At 37.4% G+C, this 11,655-nt stretch overlaps 1 protein-coding gene across 2 annotated transcripts; it reads right to left on the reverse strand.

Moving 5' to 3' along the window:
- Window positions 1-17: 17 nt before the first annotated feature.
- On the reverse strand, window positions 18-11,515 carry ifrd2 (interferon-related developmental regulator 2). 2 transcript variants are annotated; one of them, XM_084086969.1, is made up of 13 exons: window positions 11,086-11,515; window positions 9,674-9,733; window positions 7,811-7,924; window positions 7,638-7,719; window positions 7,413-7,537; window positions 6,425-6,582; window positions 6,286-6,339; window positions 6,015-6,193; window positions 2,924-3,032; window positions 2,714-2,848; window positions 2,402-2,530; window positions 1,099-1,191; window positions 18-891 (listed from the first exon to the last, which is right to left on the reverse strand). In XM_084086969.1, the coding sequence occupies exons 1-13, from the start codon at window positions 11,132-11,134 to the stop codon at window positions 811-813; spliced, it is 1,368 nt and encodes a 455-aa protein (XP_083943095.1). In that variant the 5' UTR covers window positions 11,135-11,515; the 3' UTR covers window positions 18-810. The 2 variants fall into 2 exon arrangements, with proteins under 2 accessions (XP_083943095.1, XP_083943096.1); XM_084086970.1 differs by lacking the exon at window positions 9,674-9,733 and having other exon boundaries at window positions 11,086-11,502.
- Window positions 11,516-11,655: the final 140 nt, after the last annotated feature.

An 11,655-nucleotide genomic window follows, 5' to 3' on the forward strand; every position in this document is an offset into this window, starting at 1 on the left:
CTTCCCACTCTGTGAAGGATAATTACATAATTTATTTCTCTTCAAAAGTCTGGCTGTTGTATACAGTACTTTAACTTTAAAAAAAAAAAAAAAAAAAAAAGGTCATGACAAGGTAGCTTGATATTTAGATTAAATAAATTCAAACAACTGTTGGAAGCATGATCTATATAGGCAAAAAAAGCTTGGGGATAAGAATATTAATTTACTGTCACACTTGGAGCCAATAAAAATCACACTTTTTCAGCAGATGAGTATGATGTAAAACAGATGATTTAGTGGCAGTGAGAAAGGTTTAACAAAACGGTCTACACTAACTCAGGAAACCTGCAGTCCAAGATGTATTTTCAATTGTTTGCATCATGAGATCATAGGTGCATCAGCATAGTCCGTTTATAAAATGCATACAGAAAAACTACAAAGAATTCATTTTTTTTCTTGGCCTCTTTGTTGCAGAACTGTAAAAAGTTTGTGAAAAGTGTTTATGATAAAAATATTTTTTTTCCCAAAAACTCTTGAGGTGGTAAAACAGATTTTAACAGAAAAGCTTAATACAGCCTTACAAAAGGTTGTTACAAAGATACAATTAGTTCATGTTTTGTTTAATTGCAGGATTCCTAGCAATCACACACTGTGATGTTAAATAAAAACAACACTGCATACACACACCCGGCCTTTCACACTCGCACACAGGCAATCAGTCGCGCGCACATTTTGTCAAGTCTCTGGCTTGGCAGTATGTCAAACTATAATTCAAGTGAGCCGAGGGGATTTTAAGGATGTAGTGTTTCTCTCTCTTTGTCGCCTTCATCCTCACATCACATCGGCACGTTTGTCCCTCACTTTGTTCCTCAATTTAGTCCGAGCTTTGAACGCAGCAGAGTTAAACAGATGCTGTGAAGAGAAAAGCCAAAGGTTACATGAATATGCATCAAACACTTAAATTTAAAATAAAGGGTGCTGCTTTTATTTGCATGAATTGTCTTGATAGACAGTTCCCAAAATTAACTGAATGTGACTGCAAACTAAGACTTTTTATGATGTCAAGTGTCACAGTATGTGTGATTTATTACATTAATAAATGAAAAGACGAGAGATTACCCTCTCTGTGCGGGAGATCCTGCTGGCTTTAACAGATGCATCCAGGATGAGAGGAGGTCCAAGTCCAAAAATATCCCTCAGCAAAGGATTAAACTATACAAACAGATACAAAAATTCTTTATAATAAACAAACACTTTATATCAGTGGTCCTCTACCACGGGCCCTGGGACACACTACGGAAGCAAACTTCAAAGGGGGCCTCAAGATGACTTAAAATAATTTTAAATCAAGACAAAACAAGCATTAAAACAAGATATATAAACATACATACATACACAATGTATATATCTCAGTGTTGGGCAAGTTACTCTAAAAAACTAATGAATTAATAATGAATTAGATTACTTAATTAGATTACTGTACTAATTACTCCCTCTAAAAAGTATTGTATATACTAATTACTTTCTAAATCCCTTATCAACCTCGACCAGGTGAACCGTACAAGAATTGAATAAATTAATAAATTATTCTTGAAATGGACAAATATTTTTAGGGGATCATGTTACATCAAAATACATTTTAACATGTAATTAATTACTTCGTAATGTAAATTACACTCAACACTGTGTATATATGGAAATGAAAGGTAAATTAATAAAATCTTAAAAAGCCATATGTATTTTATAAAGAATTTACATTTTGTAAGTTAAGCCAAGTTCTAAAATGTTAAATCCTAAAAATCCTTGTCCAGTGAAACACAAACAACTGGAAAAGTCATGTAAAATCAATGGTTAAAAAGAGGGGGATCTCTGAAAAAGATTCCGCTTTTCTGGAATTCTTAAACTTGCCAATTTTAATTATTATTTTAACAGAATATTTTTAATTATGTACCAGAGGAAAACTATTTACCTATATGCAGGGGCCTTCAAATATTATTCTAGACAATGGGGGACATTGGAGTCAAAACTGTTAAGAACTGCTGCAAGAGAGCACTATAAAACAGTGATTTTCTCATTTGTTTTTTGTGTGTATAGATTAAAAGATCAAACTTGGATTTTAAGAAACCATTTAAGATCATTTAAATAAATATTAATTGGAATAAAATCTATATTTTTCTCCAGTACTACATAGTGTTATGTATGCCTTTCCTGTAGCTCAAACAGTAGAGTGTTGGCGCTTGCAACGCCAAGGTCATGGGTTCGATTCCCAGGGAAAGCAAGAACTGATAATGTGTAATGTTTAAATGTGTAACTTGAAATGCAATGTAAGTCGCTTTGGATAAAAGCGTCTGCCAAATGTAAAAAAAATAATAAAAAATAAATAAAAGTATGCCAACAGTGAGTTGCAATTGGTCCTCCTCACTTGTAGGTGGTGTCTGACTCCAGACTCGAGCACCTCCTTAAAGGCATCATAAATCCTGCGGCGCATCCAGCCATCAATGTAGATGGCCTCAATCCCAAACTGGATCTTCTCCTCTGTGAAATCTTCATTCTGAAAATGGAAGGCAATGATTGGTCTGGTGTATGTAAATTTTTAAACCATAATCATCTATGACAGTCCTGGATCAACCCGGATAATTAGCACAGTATGCAATGTAGCTATAAAATATCTGAATGCAATTAACTGACGTTATTTAAAAAAAGAAAAAAGCCTCAGTTGCAGTTCTCCTTTCACCTCAATGTAGTGCAGCACCTCTCTGAAGATGGAGCGCTGTTTCCTGCGGTCGTTTTTAGCACGATGTTTGTTTCCATCAGTCGCTAGACTCTTTAGACTGTCACACAATGCATCGCAGTCCTCATACTCGAACTCCTGAGGCACAACACACATTATGTACGCTGCCATCATCCTGACACTCAAAACTATTCAACACTACACAATACACACCTGATCGATGTCACGGCCCAGTTCATACAGCAGAGCGATGGTCTCTCCCACAGCAATCCTGAAGTTCACCTCACTGCTTTCTAAACACGCATGCAGACGTGGCAAGTGGCTGAAATACGGACAAAGAGAAAGATTATATTACAGACAAATTGGATTATCTGTACTCTTATCTGGGTGAATAAAAAGCCATGTGACAACACCCAGATAAAGCATTACATAAAAAACATTGGATATGTAAGCCCGTCTAGATCGGCCGATTCGGCCCAATGTCGGCATCCGATAGAACGGGTGAAAGTCTCTGCGCGTTACTGTCTTTCCGCATGACAAAGCAATTTAATTCACTTTTGAGCATTTATCCGACTCAGAAACATAAGATTTCAATTAATCTACTTGAGAAAATAATTTCAGAGTAATTCAGAATAAAATCAAATGTAACAATTTATTATGTCAGGTAAATGTATCATGCCAATTTCATAATCAGTTCAAACATAATAAATACAAAACATCAAATGCTCTGGAATAAAGAGAGAAGATGTGAACCTGACATTATAAAATACATTATACGGAGTGCCTGCACATACACTCCGCATCACGGGCTAATTTGAGTAACAAATCGCCCTGAGCCTCTTGTTGCATTTCTTTATAACATTTGCTAACAATGGGAATTTGCATTCAGAGTTTACACCTTTTGGGAGCAGAATGCCATTTGCCTGGAAGACACACCCTACTCTGTGTGCAAGTTATCTCTAAACTCTTAAGAACTTATTACCTTTTGTTTTAATTCTTTGGGAATGAGACATTTGTACCAGTTGCACTGAGACATTTCAAATGATACCAAACATGTATAATACTGTATGATAATTAGTCACATTAAACCATATAGATTTTTGGGTGAATTCTGGTGATCTCAGCATGAGAGAGCAGGAGTGGGGGAAGAGGGAAAGAGATGTATTCTGAGGTGAGACTTGCATCTCAAATGGAGATGCTAACTTCACAAGAGAGAGTTCAAATGTTAATTTCCTTTGTTTTCTCAGAGAGTTGCTCTCTCTTCCAGTTCTTCCAGTCTTACAGATACATTATTATAACGTGTTTAATATTACTTAAGCTTAGATTTTAGACCTGCTTTGGATTGTGGCTTTGTAACAACAAAACACTATCCCGTCTCACAATTACTATTATCCTTTCAGCCAGAGCAACAGAGGGAGTGTAGAGTAACACATACTGTTTGTCGCTCTTACGATCAAAAGCACAGAGATAGATTTATGTTTACAAACATAGTATCCTCTGTTCTCCGCTTATAACTTGTGGTGAAAAGATGACAAACATAGATGCACTACGTGTTCTGTTTCACACTGGCCGCTCAAGCAAAGCTAAAGCAACATGCGGCCATTGTGCTTTCAAACTGGCGGCATTTGTCATGTCACATTATGATCGAGAATCCAACTCGGGCTCAAACTGATATGGTAAAACTGACGACATTAACTGTCTTTATAATTGCTTTGGAAGCTGAAGCTTGCGTTATGGAAAGGGGCGTAACATTTCCGACACACTTTCGAGGTGTTCGGCCAATCACAATGCACTGGGTCAGCTGGCCAATCAGAGCACACTACGCTTTTCGGAAGGAGGGGCTTTGTAGAAATCAATCCGTTAAGAAAGAGGTAGGCTTACTCTCACGTGACGTTGCAGTTATTCACAATCACAAACGTTTTTTATTTGCATTGCCTTGCTGGTTAAATTTTTTATTCATGCACTGTTCTGACGTGTTTTTTTTTAGCGTGTACATCCGAATCGCGCACACACTAAAAGCCTGTCAAACAGCATGTGAGTACTAAACTAAGTTATCTTTCGCATCTTACTGCGCTTAAACTGTCAAATACATACAAGGTTTACATAAACAGCCGTTATGTCTTTAGTGAGCAAATAGTTGGGATGCATGTCCATATATCAAGAGTATCTTAAATATTAAGTGTGCATCTTAAAGTGACAGCAGCCTAAAGGACCCGATATACTTCAAGCGAAATCGAAGAACGAACTACTGTAACGTCATTTTGAACAAAATCAGGCCAAACCGAACTTCGTTTGGAGTTTTTGGTAGTTCGAAAAAGCTTGCAAAAGCAACTTTCTGTAAAAGTTTGCAACAGCTGGTAAACACCTTTATACTATCATTGGGCTGTGACGATTACATAATAGGTAGGTGTGCACGGAGGCTTGTTTATTTCTCCTGTTCAGTCCGTTGAGGTTAGACGTCCGCGAGTGAAAACATTAACACACTGGAGAGCTGCTTTATAGAAAATGAAGTTGTACATCTGACGAAAACAGACACTCACACTGCTTTTCATTTTTAATACAGTAAAGCTGCTTGATTTTAAGCAATCTATGTGTTTATTTTGTTATTGAGAGGAAAGCACGCAGCACATATTTACATACCTATCTAAACGTTGCTCTCTATAATCGCTGGTCATGTATTTAAAACTTTGTTTTACCTCTAAGCAAAGAACAAAAAGAACTTTGGCGAGAGTATATCAGGGCCTTAATAAATCTGATGCCGCTTGTCAATGTTAATCAAACAACAATGGACTAAAATAATTTTTTTACTGAAAAATTGACAAAAGAAACTTCAGTAGCTTTAATAAGAATCACTGTATATATAATTTATACAGTGAAGTCCATGTAGTGTTTTATTTTTACATTTGTTTATTCAATTTATTGTATACTACTGTTAAATACACCAACTGTGTAAAAAAGCACTGTTTATTTCATTTGTATACTGTATTGTATTTATAATGTGCATCTTTGTTCTTGTTTTTAATAAAGATAAAATAATGAAAACAGATTTTCATCTTCGACCACCCCTACTTTGGCCTAAATGGTTTTATATTTTGTTACCTTGTAAGACTTCATTTTTAAAACAAGGAAATTAGTTGGATGTTCTGCTCAGTCACTTGCAAAATAATAAAACCAAAATGAAAAAATCGTGATAAAATCATGAATGGTGATTGTCCTGAAAAAAATTGTGATACGATATTTTTGCCCCCGTTATTAAGTTTGTAGAGTTTGTACACAGATGTGTTTTCTTGCATGTCAAACTCACTGGTTGAGAATGGTGTCGATGCGTGACGCAGGGCAGAGGGTGCAGAGCAGAGCCCAAGCCTGTAGGGCGGCGCTGTGGAGCGCAGGGGTCCCAGCTTTGACAGAGGGCAGAGTGCCATCACCCAGGGGATATGCAGCCACAAACACGCTCTCCAAATGTCCAAGAGATTTTATCAGGTCCTGAAAAACACAGGAGGAAAAAGACAGATGATACTTCTACAAAGATGCAGATCTATAAATATTAATATGCTTTTTACAAGATCTGACCGTACCTCTGGATCGTCTGAGGCAGACACATAGCAGCAAATACCTAGAGCTCGAGCGCACTGACAAAAGATAGATATATAGTTAAACAATCACATTTTAAAAGGCAATGTAATAGATCTAATAAGAGTTTGAGGCATCACTCACACTCTGTCGCGCTGAAAGGCTAGCACAGCTGTCAATCAGGATGGAGCTGAGGATGGGGCGGAGCATCTTGAAGCCCTCCTCACCTTCGACTCCACCCCCGAGCTGCCCACACAAGAGAGCGCCCACTGTTGCAGCAGCCGCCTGCTCCTCTCCTCCACCTAGAGGGAATGAGACTTTACTCAGTAAGTCAACCCAAGTGGGAGAAATAACAGATACATGTCCATGTGCAGCTTGGGATTTCTCCCCACATAAATAATCACACACTGCAAGCATCAGTGCAACAAAAGTTTCTACAGCAGAGATGTTTAAACCAGGGACTGCGGACCAAAGTTGGCCAGTGATGGCCTTTGATTTGGCCCGCTGTAGGGTGTGTGTGTGGGGGGATAACATATCTTTTTTTTCTTTCTTTCTTTTTTTTTTTTTTTACTTTTATTATTGCATTGAAATATAAGTGAATTTCATATAATAAAAATAAACAAAAATAATATAATATGGTATATTTTATGGCACACTGTCCTCAATCAATTTTGATTTTTGGCCCTTTGTATATATTAAAATTACAGTGGTTATAACTTTCTGATATCTTTAGAGTGTAAGAGCAAGCAGAATGGTTTATCTTTCGTGTTTTATGAGATCAAAACGCATGTTTTGTTGTTTTTTGCCTTAATTATTTTTAATTATGTTTTTAATTATAGAAATAGTTTATCGTTTGTGAATAAGTACAAGCAGCACTGTCAACAGGAAAAATACATAAAAATAATGTAAAATAAAATAATATTTTTTATCCTTACAGTGCTTGTACTTAAATTCTTACAATCACGTTTTATTGATTCACATAAGATAAACATGTATTTATGTAAAACAATAAATAAAATTAATAATTAAAAACAATGAAACGTGAGTTTTGATCTAATGAAACATACATTAACAAACATATATAAAATCAAAGCAAAAAAAAAAGACAAAGAAAATCAGTCCTAATTCCAACCTTTCCTCAAGCTCCTCTCCAGACAATCACTAATGGTGAAACGTCTCTCTAACAGGAATTCGTACAGGACTCTGGAGGAAAACGCCAAGCGCAGACTTTCTAATCCAGCCAGACGGGTCTTAGCACTGAGAAACATATAAACCAACAGAGTCAAACAGCTGCAGAGCTTATATGCTTTTCAATAACTGTGTGATTGCAGACTGTTGTATTTTAGCGTATTGATACCTTTTGTCCATCAGATTGTCGATGCATTGCTTCAGTTTGTCTTCGGTTTCTTCCTGAGCAGTTTGTTCATCTACCGCCTCACCTGCACAGAGAGTCAGTGTGTGGATGTGCTAGGGACAATACATATTTGCGATAAAGTTTGTGCATTTATGCAACTGTAATTGTGCATGTACCTGTGCCCTCTTCTACAACAGATGCGCTCTCACTGGCGCTGCTGCAGTGACTGAGAACATCAGACGCTAAATCATCATCACTCACACCAGACTCGCCTCTCACCCCATTCCGCCCTGAAACAGAGAGAGACAAGAATAAGAGATACACACTGAAAATTAGTTTATGATCATAGGTTAGGGGAATAGGCCTAGATGGGTCAGTCAGAGTGATCATGCATGTTTCAAGTTTCAACTGTCCATAAAGTTCATGTACCTAAACCAATCCTATGTACAATGATTCACTTCAGTGCTCAGATAAAACAAACACGCATGTAGGATTGCAAAACCAATCTGTGCCCTTTTAATAATCTAGTGTACCATTGACTTTAAATTTAACTTTTGACAAAGTGTGAACAGTCTGACTATATAGGAAACCAATAGAAAAACCCACCTTTTTCACTCACATATACACTCCTCAGCAACCCTAAACCACATCCAAGAAACAGAGCTCTGACTGAGGCCAAAGTTCAATGTGGCGTCTCTCAAACACACATATAAGTCACACACAATGGCCTAACTATTTTTCCCTGAGATACCAGCAGCAGACCTTTAGTACATAACATGGAAGTGTCAATGTCATGATTAAAAATGACCTAAAATGGAGTGAAGAAAACCATGCATCAATAATCCAGTCCTCGGAGACTCCATCCTCTTTAAATCAATCACCAACTCTTCACTGATCCACTCCGCATCAAGAATCTACTGAATCAGGCTAATCTCTGAAAGGTAGCTCCATATAGTTCATACAAACTATAGTTCATCGAAACTATTATTTATCTGCCTTTTATACTACTTTACTAGATATTGTCTAAAATGATATAGTTAGATTGATTTAATCATGATTTATCTTGATAAGTCTGATTTCCTTGGGAGGATTTTAGTGAAGATATTCCTCATTTGTAAGCTGGTCTGCTTAATGTACATAATACTGTTCAAAAGTTTGGGGTCGGTAAGATTTTCCTAATGTTTTTTTTAATGAAGACTCTTATGCTCGCAGTCTGGCCACAGTAAAATAAATCTCTCATCAGTATCAATGTGACAGCAGAATAGACTTTGAAATGGTAGTGCATACTAACTGCTGTACTAATACATGCATAAGCATATCAAGACATCAGATCAGCAGGAATGAGATAGGAAGCAGCAGTGCAATTCAGGATGGATGGATGCCATGTGGAGGAGCAGTCCAGAATGGTTGGGAATTGGTGGAAAACATATCTGAGACAATCCACAACAGTCTCAAGACTTTGCAAAATCAAAATGTGGATAGAAACAGTTAGTCCAAATATTTTGACTTGAGTTCCAGAACTTTCCAGAAGCTTCATCACGTAGTGGAGCTGTGTAGCCCAGGGGGTCCTTTGGTACTTAAATTCTACCACTGAAAAAGTGCAAATGACTACTTTTGGTAATCATCCCAGTTTATTTATGATTGGAAGAACAGTCGAATCTCATGAAAGATTAGCTTATTACAGAAGAAGCTAATTGGTGAGAAAATAGCCTCTGAAACGGATAAATGATTTCCAGTAAAATAGGAGATAAAGGAACACATTTCTGGCTTGGTACCAATAAAAAAAGTAGTTGACCTTTACTGATGTGGCTGTACAATAGACCAAAAAATGTTGGGAAACACTGATCTAAAGGTATGCTTTCACAAGGAAGCAGAAGTGATACATGCTTGTGGGGAATGTTGGTTCTCAAGTCATGAAAGACATTAGAGAAATGAGAGACGATGTAAACAAATACAAATGAATGGACATTGACATGCTGCTCATTAAACATTAATGGGGTGAGAGGCATGAGGTCACAATCAAGATCAGGTCACGCTACCTGGACGTGACAGGACAGTTTTTGACAACTGCAGCTGAAGCACTTCCTGTCGAAGTGAGCCTGCTCACAGTGAACAGGAGGAAGAGACAGATTAAAATACTCTCAGATCTTATCTGATATCAGTTTGACATTTCAACTTTAACTGTAGGACAAAGCCAGCCAACACAGAAAAGTAACTATTGCAGTAGCCTCAAATGACTTCCTTAATCTTTCAAATTTACAGCCATGCTGAAAAACACCTCTAATGGTGTGCTTGTCTCCAAATCTGGTCATGGTTTTGGTTCATTTTTCAGCTGATTAGGATGGGAATTCACTTTGTCCACCAGCTATCTACAAACAACAATCTTAAAGCAGCTGTAAAAACCGCCTGAAACCAGCGAAGACCAGCAAACCATCGTAGATTTGTTTGTTTAACCTGTTTTGATTTCAGCCAGGACAATCGCACAGAAATTTAATCAAGTGATTTGACAACCTTCAAACAAAACCCCTCAGCATTCGTCGCAGTGAATTCTGTCACGAGAAAGACCCGTTTTTGTCATGCCAGCATTTACCGGGTGACGAGATAAATGCAGGCGGTACACACGCACGAGTCGAGCTGACGATGCACGTGACACTGCTCTGCGCGTGGATTTAACAGAAAACTGTCGTTCAATGTTTAATCAAAAATGTCTGTAATACACCTCGCGTGAGTGGTCCTGAAAGGCCCGGTTTTCGTGGCTCCATAACATTTGGGCTAAATATACACGAGCCGGCATGAGCTTCACCTGTCATGCTGCAGACTGAATAACCCTGACAGTCAATCACTCTGCTTATATCCTTACTGCTGAGATAAAGGGCAAAAACAGTTTTCCAAACAGTCATAGTTAAACATTTAGATTATTATTTAATAATTGTATTTAGTTTATTTATAATTCAAGTTTTTAGAAGGCTGGTTCTTGAAAGGAAGCTCAGCTGTAACTGGTGCTGAAATGGTTACAGCCACATCAGCAAGACTAAATCAAAGCTATGTGGGGAACGTAATGCCTGAAACAAATTGTAAATGAATATGCATCATTATTTCAATATTTTGGCTTAAAATCGTAAAGGAAAAAGAGAAGAGTGAGTTTCCAGCTGGTCAATGTCACCAAACCAAGCATGGCTTGTACATATTACCCTATTTTAAAACGTTACATTATTTTCTTGTTTTAACAAATTACAATTTGGTGAGGTTTATTCTTACAACAAAAAAAACAATGGAGTAGGAACAATAATTCAAGAGAGATTGAAAACGACTCACAGTTTATGCAAGTATAACGATCTTGTTTTAAAAATATTATAAAAATGATATCAATATTATATTGCTTAATGATATTTTGCCGTGTGATTATGTTTATATTGCCTATGACAGCAGAAAGTGTTACAGATAAACTCACCCTTACTCGAACTGTTCCCACCGCGTTTCCCCTTTTTGCTTCGTGGCATGCTGACAGCCGCTCCAAACACCAAATGACACAGATTATAGAGAACAACACACAGTACACAGTAATCTGTATATAAACAATCCCAGCCGAGAAATCCTGTCCAGAGTATCAAAATACTATGATCTGTGCAGTTTGGCCCCACGTTTCAGGCACCTCAATGTAAGGTGCGCCTCGCACCTAAATCAAAATAATACTAATAATTCTATCTTAGTTTTAGTATATATTATCTATGATTGTCCCCGGGTAACCGATATCTAATACCAGGTTGTGATGGTAAATGTTTTTGGAAATGTTTGGGACGGAGTATCGTGCACGTTGCTGCTTCAGATTCCACCATCTTCCCTTCGGTAACGCTCGCAAACCCGGCACGCTCCTCCTCTACGGAGCACACAGCAGCTGGGCATTATGGGTAATGTAGTTCGCTGTAGGAATTCCGATTGACTTAATTCTGTGACAGAGGTAAAATTGAGAACTACATTTCCCATAATGATCATCCATTTAGAAATGTTTGGATTTGCAGTC

The sequence above is a fragment of the Abramis brama genome (genome assembly GCF_963993115.1).
Source record: "Abramis brama genome assembly, chromosome: 16".
In the NCBI taxonomy this organism is placed as follows: Eukaryota; Metazoa; Chordata; class Actinopteri; order Cypriniformes; family Leuciscidae; genus Abramis; species Abramis brama.

Coding starts and splice junctions, on each gene's coding strand:
- ifrd2 (XM_084086969.1), bottom strand. CDS start 11,134: ATGCCACGAAGCAAAAAGGGGAAACGCGGTGGGAACAGTTCGAGTAAG. Junction 6,583..7,412: donor GGAGAGGAGCTTGAGGAAAG/GTTGGAATTAGG, acceptor CATTCCCTCTAG/GTGGAGGAGAGGAGCAGGCG. Junction 3,033..6,014: donor ATCGACACCATTCTCAACCA/GTGAGTTTGACA, acceptor TCCGTATTTCAG/CCACTTGCCACGTCTGCATG.